The sequence below is a fragment of the Battus philenor genome, unplaced genomic scaffold, assembly GCF_028537555.1.
Source record: "Battus philenor isolate CCGP_79_NKW_IND1 unplaced genomic scaffold, ilBatPhil1.0.hap1 SCAF_26, whole genome shotgun sequence".
In the NCBI taxonomy this organism is placed as follows: domain Eukaryota; kingdom Metazoa; phylum Arthropoda; class Insecta; order Lepidoptera; family Papilionidae; genus Battus; species Battus philenor.
This window is the reverse complement of record NW_027181689.1, coordinates 9,180,311-9,203,480: the sequence shown is the minus strand read 5'-3', so window position 1 is coordinate 9,203,480 and position 23,170 is coordinate 9,180,311. Positions and strand designations below refer to the sequence as shown.

Sequence of the window (23,170 nt, the reverse complement as noted above, 5' to 3'; positions counted from 1 at the left end):
TCCTTGTGCTTAGACCTGTGCAGGTTGTCAAAGAATCGCCCTTGCCCCGTGAATATCTGGATTAGATAAGTGTCCAGCTGAACTTTCCAGCTTCTGGAAAGAATATCCCAGATGTGGTTGCCGTCGTTCCTTCCGTAAACCTCTCACTCCATTCGCTAAGTGTGTTCTGTCTGAGCTGTCATTTGTATTATATTACTATCTGTGGTCTCTATGTCCAGCATTTTTAATATACTTTTAATGTAATAGGTGTTTATCTTACATCTCACTTGATAGAGAGTGTAGATGAAGACGAAGGTGGTACACGCCCATCCAAAAGAAACCTCTTCACTCTACTCTTAAAGGTTCCAGAGATCAACTTATCAGGAAAAATAGACCCAGGTGTTTCAAATCTTGGGGACTCTGGACCTTCTGCGGCTGTAATGACAATGATGATGCTGCTACAGAGATGGATCGGGAGACGAGTTTGTACACGAATGCTAGTATAAACTGCAACATCATTCGACATAAGACATTAATTCGAATCGATGCGTATTTATAAAATAATGAATATTATTTTGCAGCGTTTTTTTTTGTTTTCACGACTCCCCCTTGTTTATGATAGTGGGAGAACGTTTCGGAAACTTGTTTGCATTAGTCCCTCTTATTGCTTTAAAAGTTTACGTTCCGTTTGTATTGTTATGTGAAAACATCGGGTCTGGCTCGCGTTTCTTAGATATTATAGCGACTGAAGCACTTTATCAACATAGCCTTATGGACGAATAAAATATGCCAAGTGTCATAATACTATTATTAAAATGCCAATCGATAGAATGTAACTACAGACTATATATTATCGTGACAGATCACAGAATTCAATTTTATGACCCTGACTTCGGTAATATTAGTGTACACCTAGCACATAGATAAAGATAAAATACATTTATTCAACATTTTAACTATTTTTAGAACTCTTTCTGATCGCCAACTTATTTATTAATTGTAATCAGGCGTTACCTTGCGGAAGTTCATCCTAAGTAAGAAAAGGACCAATATTTAGCCACTTCCGCACATGCAGTGGTATGCAGAGACTCTGTGTTTGGCACTAATCGGTGTAAAATAACTCTTGAAGATGTCCCGTGAAGGGGTGAAACACGTGTTGAGTAATTTGGCGGTGGCGGTTGTGTGATTCGCATTGTTTGCCGCATACGCATTTATGAGCAAGCTGGCGGGCGGTGCACTTTGTTGCACGACTACCACTGCATGTGCGGAAGTGGCTAAATATTGGTCCTTTTCTTACATCAACTTATTGTTTATTTTTTTAATCCATTTTGTTTTCAAGTCTACCCTACATACGTGTGTATGTGTACGTATACTTAGTATATTTATTTATGTGAAGTTTTTTTTTCATTCTCTTCTGCCCTCCTTCCCAGTTTCATTTTACTTATTTTATCTTACATTTAGTATTTTATAATATTTACTATTTTCACCTACCTTTACTAATTTATCTCTGCGCCGCCGAAACGGTTAACTGGAAGAGATTACCTTCGGCATTAAGTACGGTGTTGTTCGAAAATGTATAAAAAGTTTTTAAATAAACAAATAAGTAAATAAATAGGTATTTATTGGCAAAAACATTTATTTTTTTACCAATAGATTCACGTATAGCGGATGCCTATTTTTTGTCTTGATCTTAAATAATCTTGATCCATTACGTACCTCATTAAACGCACCGTCACCGCTCGTTCAAGTACCAAATATGTTTTCGCGATGACTTGCAGAACGCATCCCGGAGAATTGCCCGATCGAATTTTCTTTTGATAAATTGCCGCTATTAGATCATTTTTATAAAGCCTTTTGTATTTTCACCGTTATATTTTCGAATTTTGTTACATCCACCACTTAAAAGGGGAATTCCACTGTTGTTTATTTTCAACTGAAATCTATGGTGCGACTATATGTATTTACTTACCTAGGTTAAACAAAAGTCCATAAGCTCCTACAGGTATAAGTTACCGTGTGTCATTGGCCAATAGTGCTATCGAAATTGCTTTACTGCGCCTTAGAAAACGTAAATTGGGGCCTCCTAGAAGGGGAGAGGGGAATAAAAGAAAGAAACAGGTGTTTTAATCATGTCTGTTTATTTTTATAAGAGTGTAAATATTTCAGCAAGTCAATAGTAGTAAAGAAAAAAAAATTTTTTTTTCCATTGACAGCTTAAATGTTGAACTTCAACAAGAATCGTCTTAATTTTTTTGAAACGAGAACACAATGTAATCGTCTATAAGGTTGTATTACTAGCTTGAATTACTAGTTTTAATATATCATTTACTGTTGTATTTTCTGTTGTATTATTCATTACAAATCATATTGAAAATGTTTATAATCAACTTGAATACGGCTCCAATAAAACGCATATGTTAAGTATGTCAACAATATGAATTCCTGCTGCATTAAATGAAACGAAAGGGCCCCACAATCGCATAAATAAGTCGATTGATCAACAAAGCGATATGTAAATATGTTCAAAATAATAACACATAGATAAACGCGGCATACGCAGTTGTTTTTGTTTGGGAGCGCTATCAGAGCTATAGCTTAGTCGAGCAAATGTAGCGATAATTTATTGTTTGTTTATAGTACGTGATTAAAGACATATAGCATATACATATATTGTATATTCCCTCTACCCTCTTGGCCCCCACAGTACTTTATCAGTGTTGGTTTCAACAATCCTTTATAATTTCTTAAAATTCAAATAATATTATGACCAAGTTTTATAGCTATAAAATCTATAGCTTCAAAAATCCTTTTTTAAACCTTTTCTCGAACATATTTAGAATAAAAAATCATAATCGTAGCGAGTATCGTCATATATAAACTTGACAAATATATATGTATATACAAATATCCGTATATATTTGAGATTTTTACTTACTGACTCATCATTATATCTCTGGAGCAAAGAGATTTGAAATTCGATAGGAATGTTACAATGTAGTCAGTCCGTGTGGAAGCTTCTACCGCCGCGAAATGCTGTTGAGAATAATCTACTAGAAACAACAGTCGTTGCTTTTTAAATGAAATTAAATATTGTTTGTTTGTATATATAATAATATTTACCATATAAATTAATCAACAAAGTTATATACTAATGTTGACGAGCATTGTTAGCACAGCGGTAAGGTCAGAGACAGGACAGGGTTCGATTCCTTGGAGACAGACTTATATATAATTCACACTTTGTAAGAAAAGGACCAATATTTAGCCACTTTCGCACATGCAGTGGTAGTCGTGCAACAAACTGCACCGCCCGCCAGCCCGCTGATAAATGCGTATGCGGCAAATAATACGAATCACAAAATTGCCACCGCCAAATTACTCAACACGTGTTTCACCCCTCCACGGGGCATCTTCAGGAATTATTTAATGGAATCAGGCGTTACTTCGCGGAAGTCCATGCAATGCAAAAAAGCATGTGCGGAAGTGGCTAAATATTGGTCCTTTTCTTGTTCAGGAATTATGTTACACCGATTAGTACCAAACACAGAGTCACACTTTGTGCATTAATATTTGGGATGGACAGCAGCGTCCATTGCGTACTATAACACCATATACTATGTTCGCCAACCTGCCAGACAAGCGTGGCGATTATAGTTAATCCCTCCTTAACTTTGGAGGAAGCTTATACCTTGCAGTGGGCGTTTGAAACGAAGAATACGAAGTCTTAAAAATGTCTTAGTTCAATATGACAAAAAGACTTATCACTACGCTTGTCTTCACAATATTCTTATATGGGACAGAATCCGATAATACGAATTGCGTATTCCGTGGGCTGCTGAATAGAATCAACGCATCTATATTGATGACCACACGCCTTCCAATTATATGCATAAAATTTTCAAATTTTCGGCCACATCTTAGACAACTTTTGATCACCTGAAAAATGGATGGGGGGTGATCACGACACAGCTAAAATTTCTTAGTTACTTAGTAGTGAGATACGACGCAAATAATCATTTCTCTAGATTTTGTTTACCTAAAAGATATCTATATAAAGCTCTTAACCAACGCCCTAGTCTATATATAGAATTATGACGTCACATGATGAGATTAAACGCCGCAATGTAGTCAGTACTGCCTATAAAAGATATTTAGGTTTATATCAGAAATTATCACTGACTTGTTAATATTAACGTCATTTATTCAAACATGATTTAAATGAGGTTCCACTTCAACTAGCGCCAGCGTTTTCTTTTATTATTTTTTAAACGGTTTTATTTAGTTCAACCCGTACGGAATTTGTTTATTTGGGTCAAAATTAGAAATTAAAATTTAAGCGCCTTCCCGTTGTCAGATTGATCTGAAATTTGGTACACATATTTAATTTAGATGACAATACAATATAATAGTATCAATAACATTATAAATCGATGGCCGCCGATACTAAATGGCGGATTACATATTTTTCCTTAACCCCCTCAATATGGGTATCAAATGAAAGGGCTACACTAGGAAAACACGATGATTATGTCAAAATTTAAAATTCAAGATGGACGCCGTTCCAATATGGCGGACTTAGTACATATTTTTCCACAAACACCACAATATGGGTATCAAAAATCCGTTTAACTTAAAAGTTTTTCAAATGTATTTATTGCAGCATTAAATTGTGTAATAGGATAACTATTAATATGTATATGTGTTTACATATATATATATATATATATATATATATATATATATATATATGAGTATATATATATATTACGAGTCAGCTAACTTGTGATACTGTAATAACCTAATAATAATATTAATGTTTTGCTACGAGGTCGAATGATAATTGGAGATCTGTAGAGTGCTCCGACGTGGCACGAAGACTTGCTCATATGAAGTGTCAATGAGCAGGGCATATCATTATTGTAACGGCCGTGGAAAATAATAATTAGCAAGGTTTTTGTAAATGTACAGATATAATACATTGTATATATTTTACCGTTTCAAATAAATAGATATAATGAGCAATATCAGTGCCAAAATCAACGAACCAAAACTTACCTTGACCGCGCTGTTATCGAAATGCGATAAGGCGTTTAATTCTTTTTTTTTAATTTTTTAAACAGTCTGTTCAGTGTTAATATTACTACATATTTTTACGTTAAAATTATTTACGCAAAACTTTTTGATTTAAACAGAAATTTACTCCAAATTACTCCATCTATTTCTGCTAAATAAATACACTGTATATAATCATTTTTAAATATTACTATTCTATACAAATATGATCATTTATGTTGATCACTTGTATACGTATAGAATATACAATTGAAAGGACGAGGGAAGTAGCAGGATACAGGCAGCGCAGGATCGGCCATCGTGGCGATCTTTGAGAAAAGCCTATGTCCCTTGCAGAAGGCGTTCAAGGCATGAAAACAACAAGAAGAAGATACGTTTAGAGAAGAATGCCAGAAGTAGCCAATGAGATTTACTGTCTCTATAATGATATCATATAAATTATTGGAAGGTTCCTAACGCATACTTTTCTGAGAATAAATCAACCATAATATCTGATGGGTTTTTTCTATTGTACCTCTTGCGATATCTTCTGGCGTTCAACTTATGACGTATGAAATCGGTATTTTGATGTACTTTATAAGCAAAATGGCAGCAGATTCAAGTTTGATAGAATCTACAATGTAATTGAGCTCTCTTACAGTGGCATCGATTACGGCTTTGAGGTTTACACGGGCTATTATCTATTATTAAACTGTACACAGTTTGCCACATACGAGTTACTAATTTTTGAGGTCTAAATAAAGCTTAAATTTTTTTTAGTGCTAACAGTGTACATCGCTATTTGAATATTTTTATAAATATCTATAGATTATAGTAAATATATATATTTACTTTATATAATACATATCTAGATATAAAAGCATTGGTAACCCGGGTAGAGGACTGAGACTTGCGAATGCGGGTTCGATTCCAGGATGCAATAATAAATAATTAACACTGTGATTTGATTATATACGATTGTCAGTGCTCAGAAATATATTTCCAGGGGACGGGTTGCAGCATCCTCTGCGTGTAACATAGTGCCACACTGCGATAGTATATTCTCCCATAGATATCTTGCAGTGGAAGTCTATGTGCTGATACGTCGATGCATATATAGCTTATTTGTCAGCGGTTTTTGCTACTTTAAATCTTCACTTATATATAACGACCCTGTATAAAGTGATTACTCTGCAATATGTCACATTCAATTAATTTCTTTTAATATGCCAGTAGTTTCATGCAGTACAAATTCATCAGGAATAGACAGTAAATAATAAATAGTTTTAATATATATTTATACGAATTTTCTAATTCGCTTTTTATTACTATGCTATTATCATTCCTTAATTATTATTTCTGAAACTATTGATTATTGGATAGTATGTACCATACATTCATTAAAAGCTCATGTTTTATACATTCGCCCTTTCAAAACTTTTACACCTATTTTCAATCAACCTGTATATATTTGATCTCTACATAAACTTTTGTTTACAGAGACCAATGGTGCAGTTATCAGTACTGGTGAGTAATTACTTTTGTATTATAATTAGCTTTTGCAGTAGTCAGCAAAATGTACCTTGTAAATTATAGAATTATTAAAATTTAAAAGTACAGACGTTATAAAAATTGTTGAATATACTTCGTATTGTCTACTACAGACTGTCAGGTTGTGAATGTATCGAATAACTTAGTTAAAAACGAAGACTTGTACAATAAAGTGTACAGATTAAAAAAATCTTTTGAGCATCAATAGGCAATTACGTTTTAATTCAATTTTTAAAAACTCTTGTGAGTTATCTTGATGACGTAGGCTCGACCAGCGATCTTTTGGACCTTGTTCTTGGTTCGTGTGTGTGTCTTATCATCACCAGAGACAGTCCACTATTGGACAAAGGTCTCTACTTATGGGTTTAATAGGACCGGTAGGAAGCGGCGTGTATTGGCTTCTATCGACTTTAACAAGGTCTTTTATCCATCTTCTGGCTGGACGTCCAAGGTTTGTGTTTACTTTATAATAAAATAAAAATTATTGCTCTAGCAAATATTCAAGTAATTTATTTTCTTTTAATTCTTATATGTTACATAAATTTAAATGTACGTGTAATGTTAATATAATTAGATATAATACATAAATACCAGGCAGATAAATGAACTAAAGGTTTTGGATACTGTAAATAATTCATTAATTACGAATATTGGTTTTCTTAATATCTAATTATCTTGACATAAGCGACTGCCTTTGATCACGGAAAATTCTTTAAAGCACTCGCAATGAGTACGTTCAAAGTTTTTAAAAACAATTTGTAACAATTGAAAAAGGGAAACATACAATTTATTTCATAATATTTTTTCAACCAACAACACCGATTTATAGTTCGCTTACGAATTACCTCATTTTGATTCGATTTTTTTGAGGAATTCCGAGCATAGCCTGTGATCTTGCCGATGAGGCCTGATTTAAGAGACCGTGCTTCTACACATTAGTCGTAGGCTTTCTTTTTAAGGCACTGGGGGATATTAGACGAGAAGATGTTTCGTTTGTAACGCCGAGTTTGATTTGAAGATTAGCCTTTTTTGTATTAACAATTGTGAATGAAAATATACTAGTTTAAGTTCTTAAATATATATAAATTAGTACCATTTTTCTGCGCGACTGTATATGGAATTACAACAACCTTTCATATAATGTCTATAATATTATATATCTTATTATATTGTGCAGGATTTGTTGAGTGATAATTAAAGTTTTTAATGATTTTTTCTCATAAAAATTATGATATCAAGATGAAGATATAAGTAATAAAAATGTAATAAATTGTACAAAGTAGTTACCAGGTAGTACTCTAAGGAAATCATGAGGGAGAATACAGACCAAAAACTGTAGGATGATCATACCACCACATGACCTGGAACAGAGTGGTTTAAAACAGGAAAGAAGGTTGGAAGCGGCCTTTACTGTCTTGCAAATAGACGAATAAGCAAGGAATTATAGGTTAGAATAAATTTCAATTTAAGATATCAAGGGCATCAAATATTACTCTTGGCAAGATCTAAACAAAAGGCTATATTAATGAATTTTTATATTAGTGTATTAAGGATGTGGTTAAATTGTCCACAAAAAACATGCCTTAGTTTGTTATGGTCACTTCTCAGATCAGGCTGCGTTTGGAATGCTGGTAGCTTCTAAGAAGAGATTCCAGATAAGATTCTAAGATTCTTCTAAGATTATATTCTAGATAAGATTCTAAGAAGTCCATATGAAATTGGGCTCTTTTGCCATTTATCTCCTGACGTATAAAAGGGATGATAAGAATATATAACTTTATTTATCTTAAGAGTCTTCAATCTCCACAATAACGTCAATGAGCTATGGGAGTAAACGACCCCATTTGTTTAAAAGATGAAACTCCTTATTGAGAATTTAAGCCTCTTAACCCCGTGTTTTATAGTTCATTTTTTGACAATCGATTGTTTTTTCGAAAATACATCTTATGAGTAACATTTAAAGGTTGATTTTTAGATGACGTTGTCATAAACCTAACAGAGCTTATAGACCCTAATTCCTTATAAAAGGCCAGACTTGTTTGACTAATGTGGACCTAATCGCTCTTATTAATGACTCCCTGTATGGATGCACATAGTGTAATTAATATCCAGAGAGGTTATTTGGTAAATATATACAGAATGATTGGTTATAAATGTAAAATATAGTTCATTTTCTGTCGATTAATCTATGGTACCTCCTGTATAAAAATAAATAGTTTTGGAAATAATATATAACGTATTGATAATATCGTAAGAAAGTCTTTACAGAATTTTAATTACTATATATAAATATTAAGTATTATGTAATATCTGTCCTTGCAAAATTGGTACTGAAATTATTGGACTGTCGCATTCCAATAGAAAAAAAAATAATTTGTTATATTTCAGAGTAATGAAAATGTTTAGATATAGATGTAAAAATTCTCACTCTCCCTTAAAAGGAGTGCATGTAAAAATTACGTTGTCTTTATTATTTACCTAGTAAAATTTCTATTTTTTCTTTCTGTTTGAACTTTTCTTGAACCATAACTGAAATAAAGAAATAAAATAAATAGGTTTATTTACTTAATTTTTTATTTTAAATTCGACTAATTAGTCGAATTGATGAAGCCATTCTCCAGTTTTTTGCTTAGCGGGTGTGTCCTTTTACATAAATGTTGATAGTATTAAATAATCTTGTTTATTAAATTATTCGATAATTAATCGTATTTATGAAGCCATTCACCAATTTTGGACTTGTGGGGTGTTTTACTTTACATAAATATTCACAGTGTTTAATAATTCTGTTTATTTAATTTTTTATTAGTCGAATTGACAAAACAATTTTCCGGTGATGGAATCAGCGCGTTTTCTTTTATGTAAATTTAAGTAAGATTTCTGTCCAGCCAAATCAAAGTCCTCAGTGAAGAAGCTTCGTTAACAACTGGCTTGACAGTATAATCACTTAAAACCAGGTGAAATAGATGATAAATATCGTGGAACATTATTGAATGAACTTAAGAATAGCTACCATTAACGATACTATGAAAACGCCGTGATAAAAGCAATAAAAGTGTTTTTCAACGTTTAGTGATGTCGTAAAAAATCTGCTTGCACCGTCTCTAACCAACTGACACGCTGTTAGAATTTAGTAAGGGCCAATAAAAACTTGCCACTTTATTAGAGGTAGTAGATTAGAACCGATTTAGTGATGTCCATTCATTTTCGGAATATCGATAAATTATACTTCTTTATAACGTCACTTTTTTGTATGTTTTTTACGGTACTATAATACACAAATAATGTCTCTAAAATATCACTTAAATTAAAGTAAATCACAGTGTAAAGGATTTTGTAAATAATTGTACTGTTAGTCTATTAATAATATAGGGAAATTGATCACAAAAAAGTCATTTGAATCTGTTGAAGTCTCTTAAATCAGGGTGCGTGTGAAGCCTTCGTAACTTTAACTCGAAGGATGCTAGTAAACAGGTTAAATCTGTTTCTAATTTCTCACGAAGCACATGAGTGGTCCTTATAAATTAGTGCTACGCAACTGTTGTCCCGTGGTACACTTGTATGCCGTAGGTTGGATACAAGTGCGCCGCGGTAAAAAATAATAAATTGAAATTTTTCAATTATTTATTATACATATTTTGTATTTGTGACAGAATGGTTCGACACGTTCGCTCGTCTCTGGAATTTAGCTTTCGGTGTGCCGCGAAATTCTAAGAAATATTTTAGTGTGCCGTAGATAAGAAAAGGTTGCGGATCACTGTTGTAATAGATCTTATGTGGTGTGGATCACACAAAATATTTATAAGCAATATCGATTATATCATTGTCATTTCAGTAACACATTCATTGCTAGACCTTGGCTTCCCCAAAAGGTCTTCTAGGATGCTGCCGGCTTCCAACGTCTTCTGACTGACGTCATAGACTACTCTTGCTGGTCTGTGGTCTGCGTTCCAGAACTTTAAGATCACAGCAGTGTATGGCCTGACCAATGCCAATTCAACTTGCTAATCCGCTTGACTATGACGGTTATTTTTGTTCCTTTACGAATTTCCTTAGTTCTGATTCGAACTCGTAAAGAAATCACGAGAGTAGCCCCTAGTTTTTCTTTACATTTTGTGAGCATTACTGTGTTTCATAATTCAGTGTGTCCACAAAACTAATGTTACTAAATAGTATATTTAAAAGCGCTCATCTCTAGAGGTATGTTAGTTGTAGGATCGGGATATATAAACATCAAGCAGTGTGTTTTCAAATATCTCGTGTGCGTCTTACTAACTTCACCCTTCACAGTTGTTGGTACGAGCATACCATAGCCCAATTTCTGGTATAGTATTTTTTAAATTTATTTTTAATAATGTATTATTTATGAATTATATATTTGTTGTCGATATATTTTCGAATTTAGCACATCCCTAGTCTTAACAGAAATAGATAAAAGTATGTGAGAATTTGCAAGTTGAACTATTTGATTATAACACATTTCGTTATTAATTTATGGGGGATTTTTTTTATAAAAAGTTACTAATATTGACTAAATAGACATTGCTTTCGGTTGTTGGTGCCGAAAGGTTTACAAATGGCAACCACGAGGCTGTGAAAAAGGCGTGAATAAGTCTCGTTATAGCGATATTACTTGCACCGGGCGTCTATGGGCATGATGATATATATCTAATAATGTTGATTAAGATACCGAGGTATTCTTAATTAAAATATTCTTAGCTATCACAGTTTTTCACTTTAATGTCAGTAGAAAACTTAAAACTATCATTTTTTTTACCTGATATAACCTAAGAGAGTCATTTTTGCTCATGGGAAATTCCTACATAGAATACCCCCCTCTGTTGCAGAGACAACGAAAGAGTTGTACGGAATTTCTGTCGTCTGAAACACAGTCTTCTTAAAGAAGCCTTTTGTTAAAACAGGAAGCGTTTCTCATACCATCGTATGATTATGCCTAGTATAAAAAAGGATAAAAATAAGACGAAACTATTTTCACCTTTTTTACTATTAGTGACGTCACATATTACAATGTGGTTAATATATTCAGCACTTCAATCTAGTTAGTACTAGCTATAATAGACATTGAGGTTTACATACAAAATTATCACTAATGTGTTAATATTGACGTCATTTACTTCAAATACGAAAGAACTGTTAATGTAAATGTAAGAAATGTTTTGATAAAAGGTTTTCATTTCTTCCTATTTTGTCTCGTGGGGAAGTACTAAGAAGTGTTATGGTTGTCTGGCTTAAACCACAGTCTACGTTCACGGCTTATTAAAACTGCAGAAATGTATTTGCATTATATAGAAATTTGGACGGCATTGGTCTACTGCCTCAACGTCTTAGAGTAGAGCTGCTTACCACGCGTTATCATAAAGAAGCCAGCAAAAATAGCTCAAGAGATACCGTAGGGCCAAAAAATACGGTTAGTCACTCTGAATCCCCAAAAAAGGTTTTGTCAGAGAACAGACGGGTATAACCTCTTCCAAGGTCCGGGGTATGAGGGCTAAAGGTAGAGAGGTGAGGGTGAAAGCTTTGGAACTCTTGCGTGTATCATTAATAATAATAAAATATTTATTTCATTATCAAAATTCCAATAATTACAGATAATTAAACTGTTTACTCTTCTATAACAAGTGGCGCAAAAGTAATATCATAATGTGAACGTGCCTTAATTTTTTCAAATGGCGCCATATGTCACAGAGCTTTCACATTTATGATTAAGATACAAAGAGAATTAGTTTTCAGTTAGTGATAGAGTGATGTAATTGTTAGGTGCGTGGAATTATTATTACTACTTACTTGACAATTTTTCAGTCTCTTGTCTTAACGCGGCGTGAATTTATATGTCGTTTTCCTCGTCGTGCTCCATGTGCTTGAACAATCAAGCGTATGGCTGAGCGCCTCATGCAAACTCCGTTCACTAGAGATATTGTAACAAACCACACACCTTACAAGCTTTGAAAGCTAACATTGAAGAATATATCGTCAATTTGAAGCCAGCCGTTAAATTAGCGCAATGCGCATCAAATTGAGAATTGTTCACTTACGCGATATAATTTTTCACAATTAATTTCATTAATCTAAGTTTTAAAAATATTTTTTTTCAAAGACAAAACTGTTTTTGCTGTTTCAAATTATGACATTACTTTTGCACCACGTGCTATAATATATTATTTGTACTAATACTAATAATTTTCACAAAAACAGTATAACTGTATTCATTTTACTTCAAAAGAGACAAAATTATTTTTATCAGTGGCCGGATATTCTGAAGCATATTTACTTATAGCTGCTATGGCTTAGTATGGAGAGCACTATTGTATCGTATCGTTTATATTATTTCTTTAACTTCAAATTACCATCAAGTTTTTTATTTATTACTTATTACTATCTACTTATTACTTTAATGTTGCAATTGCAATTTTTTGTGTCTGTATTTCTATTTTTTTATTATTTTTTGTTTTAATTTATTTCATTTCAAAATTCCACCTTTAATTACGATTGCGAGTAGCAACGGTCGGGCATGGAAATTCTAAAATATAAACGGGTCCCTTTCTGTGACCCGTACGTAGTTAAGAGTCTTATTGATTTTAACTAAGCCTTGTATAAAAATCTTCTTTCTTTTTTATACTTTTATACGGATATCTTTCCTCACTTAAGTGTATGAAGAGTCTATGGAAGTATACTTTAGTTATCTATTAGTTAGTCATGAAGCCGTCTCCATATTTTCCACTTGTATCCTTACGGGATATGTCTTTTAATATCGTGAAAGCGTATATGTATATTACAAACTTTGAACACAACGAAAACAAAACCATTCATAATTTGCTTCAATTTTGCAACTGTGTACGGTTTTTACATTAACCTCCTCAGTCCAAACGTCGCCATAAGGCGACATACAACGCCATCTAGGAAAGGTAGGTAAAAGCCTTGTATTTTGAAGCAGCGGCAGTACGTTGTAGTAGTTTCTTGCTCCTCGATATATGCCGCTACCGCTCATTTATAAGTTTTGTCATAAAATTGCACCGCTAATTTTATGCAAGTGATTGAAAATGAGTGCGCGAAAAAAATTCATAATTGGCGATTCCGGCCAAGGTAAGTGCAAACTGTGTACATTATTTTATGTTTCATATTGAAATCAAAGTAGTTATCATATTTCTCAATAGTTAGACTAAGTATTACGCGAAAAAAATCAAACGAACTTGTTCATTCCTGTCACACGCACACATAGAAACGTGTATGTCGCCTTTTGGAGACTCTGGGTTTTAACCTGTAAAAAAGTACATTTTTGCCATATAATTTCGTACCTCCTTTTTTCCCCCTAATTTAGATGTTTTGGTTATATTTCCACGAGATTTTTATTTATTTGGATCTTAGATAATATACTTTTTCCAGATAAGGAACTGGAGGATGCCCTATACGACGTAATCACTGGGGAGGACTCTGATTTAGACTATGATTTTGGTGATGAGGATATCGCGGATGATCCGGCCTATGTTCCCGAAATTACTGAAGAAGATGACGAGGAAGATGAAGAAGAAAATGAGGAAGAGGATAACAGCCTTTCTACAATGGTTCGCTCTCATCAGTCGACATCGAGTCATGTCCCTTCCACACCAAGTACTTCCGAAAGACGTGTATTTTGGAAGTCATCAGATAATTTCGATCCATTGCCACCAGCCCCACGATTCGAATTACCGAACACTGTGGCAATCAATTTGCCTCCTCACGACTATGTGGCAAAGTATTTAACGAGCGACATTTACGAACAAATTGCATTTCATAGTAACCAAACGTACCTTAGTAAGACGGGCACTAATTTGAACACATCTGATAAAGAAATCAGAACATTCTTTGGTGTAACTATCATGATGTCATACCTTCGATTTCCTAGGATCAGGATGTATTGGGATCAAAAGTCCAGAATTCCAGCAATTGCAGACAGAATAACTAGAGATCGGTACTTCAAACTGAGGGCCTCATTGAAACTTCTAAATGATTCCGAAGTTCCGGAGGAAATAAAAAGTAGCACCAAGTTCTGGAAGGTCCAGCCCTTGATTTCTTGTGTTCGCAATGGGTGTCTTCTGAATTCCCCGTCGACAGATGTTTGCATTGACGAGCAGATACCTTTTTATGGGAAACATCAGGCAAGGCAGATGATAAAAGGAAAACCCAATCCAGTGGGGTTGAAAAATTTTGTCTTAGCCTGTCCTAAAGGATTGCCACTTCATTTTTTTCTTTCCGAAGGTAAAGGTGACAGCGTAATTGAAGATGATAGATTCCATTCTTTAGATATTGGTGGTAAAGTAATAATGCGCCTGTCCGCCCGATTACCTCCAGGTTGTTCCATTTTTATGGGAGATTTTGGGGAGAAACTGCTATAAAAACTACCACGAATGAAAGTAACAATTCTTTGTCCCAACCAATAACATTGTTTTTTATTTCAGTTGCTTACTGTAATTACTTTTTGAATAAAAGATTTCGGAAAATATATGGAGTTTTTTCAACTTTTTAAAGCATTGAGACCTGATGTCGCCGTATGGCGACATATTGGAAGAGCATTTTCCGCATAATTTTTATTTTCCTTGGGTCTTAACAAACCTAGAAATATATATATTGTCCATGGTTACCACTTTTTACAAAAAATACGAACAAAAATATACTCGGGACTGAGGAGGTTAAATTCTCATGTAATGCTTTTGAATTGACTTAAAAAGTTTATTAAAGAAAAACTTAGAAACCTTATAGTAAATTGCAGTTAATACTACTAAGTTGCTAAAGGCAGCTACTAAAAGGTCCAATAGAACGAATACATCCAAATACAATCTCAACTTAACATATCTGTGTTTGACAGGCTAAGATATTTTATACTATTCATTATAGTTTTAGCCGTTTCACCTTGGCTTTCGCAATGAGTTTCCAATAAGACTGGTTGGAAGTCTTTTGTAGCCAGAATCACACTCACGTGCTCTAGAATGTTAAGGTCCCTGTTGACATCTGTTCTGTGCGTGATTTCTTTCATCGGACAACAAGAACTACGAATTCACGACATACGTTTACAGCTGAAATTCCACCCGTAATATACGCATTGTTAATACTTTTACAGTGCGTGAAAAGGTGGAAAAACCTTCCTGCATCATTTTCCAGACAATTATAACTTAGGATTCTTCAAGACAAGAGTGAAAAGGTTTCTTATATGTAAGCATATATCATCATAGACCTCGTCATCGCTTAAGATACAGAGGTCAAATGCTTCGACTATATAGAATAAAAAAATGTGGCTGCCTACTGAAACTTCACCTTACAAATCCGCCGGTTCATCTTTATTGCTCTGAAACATGTGTTTTATTTTATACCTAACGACTTTGGCTATAAAAATGTCGTTACGATTAATAACGGTAATCTAGGTTTTCGATTATAACATGAAGAAAAAAAAATGTAATAAAAAACTTTAATTAAAAATACTAAAACGTTTCCGAACGACGTGAAAATTCCGAGGCGTTAACTACACCCTATCTACTTAAAATTACGAGGTACGAAGTTAGTTCGCGCTCGCAAATCTAGAACTAGGTATGGCTGTAGCTAGCGCGCTCTAGCTTTTATTGTTCCACCTAGACTGGGGAGTTATTACGTTTCTACGCCATTAACGACTATAGTCCAAGAGCCAGTGTTGTATACTCGTGATCTTTTTACTTAGAACTTTACCTTACTTAGTTTTACACGTAGCACGTACTATCATTACATATCATCTTTTTTTAATTGATTGTACTTATCGATTCCTTACCAGTAAGGTCACTAATGGTAAGATTATAAGAGGAGACATGCCGGTAATATTTTTAAGATTCAATGATATGACCGTTAAGGCCTTCTGGTTGAGAACACGATTGGTAAGCTCAAGAGAGAAGAGATGAGAATGCTATGCTCGAATACGAATCAGAATTGAGAAGATCCGTACACGAACTAAAGTGACCAATATAGCCTAGCGGAATAAAATAATACGAAGGCTATAGCACACCACAGCACAACAGTTACGCAATTACAGTAGAAGATTTACGCCCACAAGATGGGTTTGCTTTTGATATGATGGACACTGCTAGGCTTTATGCAGCTTCATCGATATCACCAAGATGTTTATGGAAAGACCCTAGATGCTGGTCCATTCCAAAGAGTCTTAATGAAAATGTTTAGGAGAGACCAATGTCTAGGAGTAGACTTTCTACGAGTGTATTGATGGTGAATGGAATTTCTAAGACTGACAAACACAGATCCGCTGAGTTTGGATTGTTTTTGGGTGTGTTCGTTCTATAGGACCTTTTAGTCACCGCCTTTAGCGACAAACAGCATGTCTATAACAAAAAAAAAATTGACAACGTATATAAAACCTACGTGTTACACAGGAAATTATAATTTCCATATGGACATTTCATTTCCTTCTAGATTAATCTTAAACGTTTCGGGTCCCCTTTAATCGCTTCTGAATTCTAAGGACCCTGTATTCTTTCAGAGGCCGCCGTTATATCAAATGTATTCATAAAGGACCTTTTTCATTTCCGATGTAACGTTACTATTGTCCCAGAGAATGCTGCCCGCATTCCATTTGTCTTCGTGTAAATTGAATTTCGTTCGTGAATCCAAGGAGAAATTATACAAAATTTCACTTTTTAAATGGTATTCTTTTTGTATGTATTAAAAAGATATAGCCCGCTTAAAAATAAATTAACTATTTAAATACGCAATGGATTGATTACCAGGATACAATCTTATCTAATTCAGACTTTGTGTATCAATTATATAGGATTGCCTTTGTTCACAAACAAATTTCCAATGGATAGCCAGAGGTGTCTTGTGGGTACCATAATGCCACATTGCGATCGCCAACCTACCTGCCAAGCGTGGTGATTATGGTTTATTCCCTCATTGATATAGATACCTTGATGATAGGCCCAAGTCTTGCTGTGGGTGTCTATGGGCTGAAACTACGACGATTTGTTTGCATCTTGCACGATTGATTTCCATTAGGTCTGGTTATAAGGCGATGATCTTAACAAGGTCGTCTGTCCTTGATAGTATGTCATTGTTTATTTGGATTGGAAAATTTGTGTGACTGTGAGATTTTTTTACATATTTTCATTGAAAAAATTATAGAAGAGACACCGTTGTCTTAAATTACTCTTGATGTAAATCAACTTAAAATCAACGATTACTCCAAAGAAAATCTTTTCTCGTTCTTTCTAGAATAATAAAATTATGCAGTATAAATAAATTTTTAAATATCATTTTATTGTTAGCAATTCTTTACTGTTAACAATGTTTAAAAAAATTGTGTTCATATTATCAAATATGTCATCTTGAAATTTGTATGTTTTGTATTACAGTGCATGTTGCCAATGATGACAGGGCGTTTGAAGTCCAATATTAAACGTCTTTTTTTACTAAGTTAGAGAACTCTTTTGAAACACCCTCGGCTCAGGCCATTTCAATGTTTTTGTATCATGTTCCATAGAAGGACCCGGGTCACCGAAGTGAGATATCGACCTGAACTACACGTCTTTAGTTTTACGAATCTGAAGTGAGAGGCTGGTATCTAGCCTTGATCTATTATTTTTGTCGCACAACAAATTTTAACAATAATATTTTAATTTTTGGCAAATTGTGTCCTGCTTGCTACTTTTTAGCTATAAAAAATATGCAGCAACGTTTCAATTAAAGTTGATTTTTTTAAAATAATATTCGTATAATTCAAAAAAATGATTTTACAAATTTGGAATATATTGAAAGTATACAACGCTCTATTGCCCCATATAATATTTTATAAAATAATTCGTTATCGATTATTAGTAACTTAAATAATAAAAAAAATAATTGATAGAGCTACTATTTTGTTAATTTATATTTCAAAGCAATGAGTTTGTAGCATAATTATAACCAGGGCTTTGTTAACCTACAATAGGCAAACACATTAAATTTGTTCAATGTTTTATAAAACTAAAATTTACATATATTAGATTGTGCAGTTGGCGTCCCTAAATTATATTTAAAAAATAAATAAAAATCACTAAAATTTAAAAATCATTGCCAAAACATACGAAACTGACATAATTGGAGATTTTGACAATTTGAAATGTTTATTAATGAACTGTTTATATACTATGCCAGCCTAGATATTTGAAAATTTGTAAAGCATATTATATTAATTTATAAATTCATTTAAGTATATATTTCGTATGTTGACTTGATTGCTTCAAAATTTTACGTAAGTATCTTCGTGTAATAAATGAAACGTCAAAAAAATTCCCGCCAAAAAAAAAATAGAAAAGCGTTTCCGAACGGTTGGCTCCTGAACTGAGAACTTCAGAAGGCGGTCGCTGTACAGCGTAGCTGGGCGTCGCTCTACAGGGGGCGGGGTTACGCCCAGTCGCTCATCAGGACTACATTATATTAAACCATAGTTTCGTTCTTAATTAATATTTCTTTTTGTCGACAAACGTCCGCCATGATGATTTTTTTTCTGACAGCTCTCTCCTCTGTATCGATTGACTTGGTTTTCGAACGTTGCTCTTTAGGTCATCGAAGGAAATTACTCCATCTTTGTCTTATTTCATCACAGTAAAATTATATATCTTACAAATATTTTATTTATATTTTATTTCAATAAATAATATCAGCTTTATTAAACCGAAGTTGTGCTAGTACAATTTTTAATTTTTTTTTAACTAAAATTTTGAATATAACGACGATAATGACAATAAACATTCGAAAGTTAAAATTAAGATTTTTAAAATATTTTATTAACTTTTTAATTTACATTCTTTGGACATATATAAAGGTTTGTCGGCATACGTATTGAACATTTTTAGACATAACCTTATATTTATTTTAAAAGTTATTGAATATAGTAGTAAAAATATTGATAGAAATATTATTTCTTATTTATTATAAGATTAGTGTTCCAATATTAAAACGAGTGTCGCATTCTTTGTTTGATTTAAATACTGTTTATATTTTATTGATTGTGTATTCGTATTTAATGTTCGGTCTATTGGTGTATTTATTTCAAAATTTTGTCATTTACATGCTTATTATAATAATTCTGTTATAAATCTTATTTATGTATTTCTGTCTTTATAAATAATTAGTAATATTTTTACTCTAGCGCTTGTATTTTAGTATAAACTTTTAATTGTTGTACTGCTATTAATATTAATATGTAAATATGATCTTGCTAGTTTTCCGTAATAAATAAAATAAAAAGAAATGTGTAATGGTATTGAATATACGTGAATGTAAGACATAATACAAAAGACGATGCAAATTTCCATCCATCATGGCGATGCGAGTGTCTCAGTAGATCGGGTCCTAAATTTAAATTTCCTCCGGATGAATAGTTGCGTCGCAATCGATAGGTGCTAAATCAACGCCCAATAAAAATGTCAATGGCCTACCGGAGCTCGGATGCCGTCTATCACACCGTTGATCGGACGCAATTGCAAAAATATAATTTTAAGATAATAAAATAGTAATTTTTTAACTAAACCTAAATTGACTTTTTACAAAACTGAATTAATGAAGTTTCCTTAACTTCGTGTGCCCCCCTCCCCGAACAAAAACAAACTAATACTCATAAACCTCGTTCAATAATCCCTTTTATTAAACAAGATCGTTTCTCTGTCTTTACAAGAAAAACCCTAAGCTGGTTAGTAAACAATTTCATCATCATGATAATTTCAACCATAGAATATCCATTGCTGGGCATAGGCCATTCCAAAGGTTTTCAATAGGACCGATTGGACACGAGCTGCATTCAACGTCTCCCTTAACAAGTTCGTCAGTCCAACTTGTCTCTATCCACTTGAACATTCCAATCCCCTGAGCTATTTCGGATAAATTCGTGCTTATGTTTCTCCTCATTCGATCTCGTAGAGAATATTATAACCAAGGTTGATGCTATATAATTTTGAAATAAATATGTAATATTCAAAAAACAAAATAAAGAGAGGCGTTTATTTCTTGTTGAATACTGTGGCTTCCAATTGATCATATTTACTCAAAAAGGGCCTTCGCATCGCTGTGAGTGAACAACCCACAGTTACTAAGGTCTCGGTTTGTAATAAGACAACAACTGAATGGACGATACATAAGTTCTTAGATGACTGATAAAATCTTTTTACAAAAACATTACAGCTAATGAAACATTAAGACTTATAACCTTATTTTTATGCTGAAAGATAGGTTCTCAATTTTTAACAGAAAAATAAGGTGTGTCGTTTAATTATTTATTCACCAGTGTACATTACTCAGGATGATAATTTTAATTATTGAACAAACTACTAGGCTTCATATTAACTTCGGTTGTTGATAATGGGTAACGTGGTCTCTAACAGTGTCAGTATTAGAAAAATAAATTTTATACAAAACTCAGTTTCTAAATTCAAATAGATATTTAGTTAAGTGACGGTTTAATTTGTCATAAGAGGCCAATTTTATCAGTTTGTAAAATGAAAAATAACTCTTTAAATATAATAGATTTTTTGATAATGGAATTCAAAAATAAACGGATACCATTCCTGACCGACAATAATTATAAATGAGTTAAAATTTCTATTTATTTATTTAAAACTCTTTATTGTATACGTCAGAAAAGTAATACTTAGATGCATAATAACTATAAAAGATTACAATGGTCGGCCTTTTCACTTAAAACTTTTTAAATTACTTACAGACAACCATTGTACTGAAACAACAGAAAGACAAGTAGCAGGTATACGATGTTTATATGCAAACATACATACATATTATTTGTTCCTAATAAAATTTTAATCGGAGTTATATTTGATTACTAGTTTTTATAGCTTGTATGATGTCTGATACAAAATTATAAACCATGTAATGCGTGCTTTTGGTGTGTTATTATGTTATTTTTATTAAACAATACGTGACTCGAGCATTTGAAATAAAATTGTTTGTAAACACGCTTCGGTGTGAATGTAGCCACGCGCATGCGCGCAACGTCCGTATCGGATTATAATTGAAATAAATCCAACTCTTACTCCCTTTGGGCTTGTTTGAAAAAATGACTCTTTTGATCTTATTACGATAATTCCTATATTTATCTTCATGTTAAGAACTAACTAGTTGTTTATAGTGCAGAATGGTTGCGTGTAAAAAGATGTCTGAGATTGATACAATTTTGAAAATGTTAACGTTCGTTAAAATTCAAAATGGCCGCGTAGCATACAGCGCGAACCTGCGTCGGTGTTGCGCGAAAAAATAAATATTTTGCATCGTCAATAACATTTTTGCTCGCTCGCTTCGCGCATGCGCTCGTCGCTTCCGTGTTCACCCGGTTCGCTGTCAAAAATATGCAAATTGATCTATAAAAAACCGATTTTCATTTAAACTAATATGTCACTAGTTTTGGCGGGAATTGATTAGTATTTTTTTTTAATTCGCGACGGTTTTTGTTTGCGGCATCGTGTCGATACGGCCGCGAGGCGACGTCGCTTCGTCCCTGTCTGCGTCTACGGCGCATGCTCCGTTGTAATGTTTATATTATTTGTATTTGAGCTGTGTATCTCGTAAACTATAACTACCACAGGCGTAGCGCCAATACTGAGGGCCAGTGCCCGCCCCTCCCCGCTTCGGTAGTTAAATATTTCTTGCTTATTTCGCCCTAGCATTGTTGTGGCCGCCGCGGCGAAGGCTGTTGTGTATTGTTTAGAGTCGCGTTATCGCAAATATTTTCAGTGCGAATATTTAATATGCATTAGGATTTTGAATTCGGTGCCGGAAGATTTTCTTTTTTTATATATCCGCGTTGTAATCGGGCTGCAGTGTAAATGTATTGCAACGGACTGCATTCGGGGAAGAGCTTATGAGTGGTAGTTTTCGTCGCTTTTAAGTGTTATTATATTTTGTCGTTTATATTTATTTAGATTTATTGTCAATTAATTAAAGAAAATTAGAGGCGTGAGTGACATTTATTCGACAATTTTTATATTATCATTCAAGGATAAATCAGACACGGTAAAAGTAGTAAAACGTAAATACTGATTTTTCTTTTTAATTTATTAGATTTTTAATTAATATTTAAACATTCGAATTTTTTTTAAATCAAAAGACAAATTTGAGGACATATCTAACGTAAGTAATTTATGTTTTATTAATTACGCGACTAAGAAAATAAAATCATTAATGTTATAAAAAATATTTATTTGTTCATTTTTTATATTTATAGAATTATTGCAGAATTTTTTATAATTTATGAGAATATATCTTTCAATATTTTATAATAAAAATAAAAAGGAAACGTAAATAATACTGGCCGCGTAAAAAGTTTTCAAACTTGTAACTTATAAGCAGCTGACGGGCCACCAATGGCGGCGTCGCTCATAAGCGGGCCGCCAATCGCGACCGCTGTACAGCGCCCGCTTTGACAGCTGATGAGGGACTTATGGCGGGAAAACACTGACGGTTTTCACGATCATCTGTCAAAGATTTATTTATTTTTTATTTCGTATTTAAAATATGCTCTTAAAATTTTTCAATTTATATTATGATATTAAAAAATAGTTAAACATTTTTATGA

At 33.3% G+C, this 23,170-nt stretch overlaps 1 protein-coding gene across 1 annotated transcript in view; it reads left to right on the top strand.

Annotated features, from left to right (window-relative positions):
* Positions 1-23,170, top strand: part of FoxP (forkhead box P) — a 104,871-nt gene that overhangs the window by 42,476 nt on the left and 39,225 nt on the right. The window contains exon 3 of the mRNA XM_068768564.1: positions 6,532-6,558. Within this exon, the coding sequence (XP_068624665.1) occupies positions 6,532-6,558 (27 nt within the window). The remainder of the gene's footprint in view (positions 1-6,531; positions 6,559-23,170) is intronic.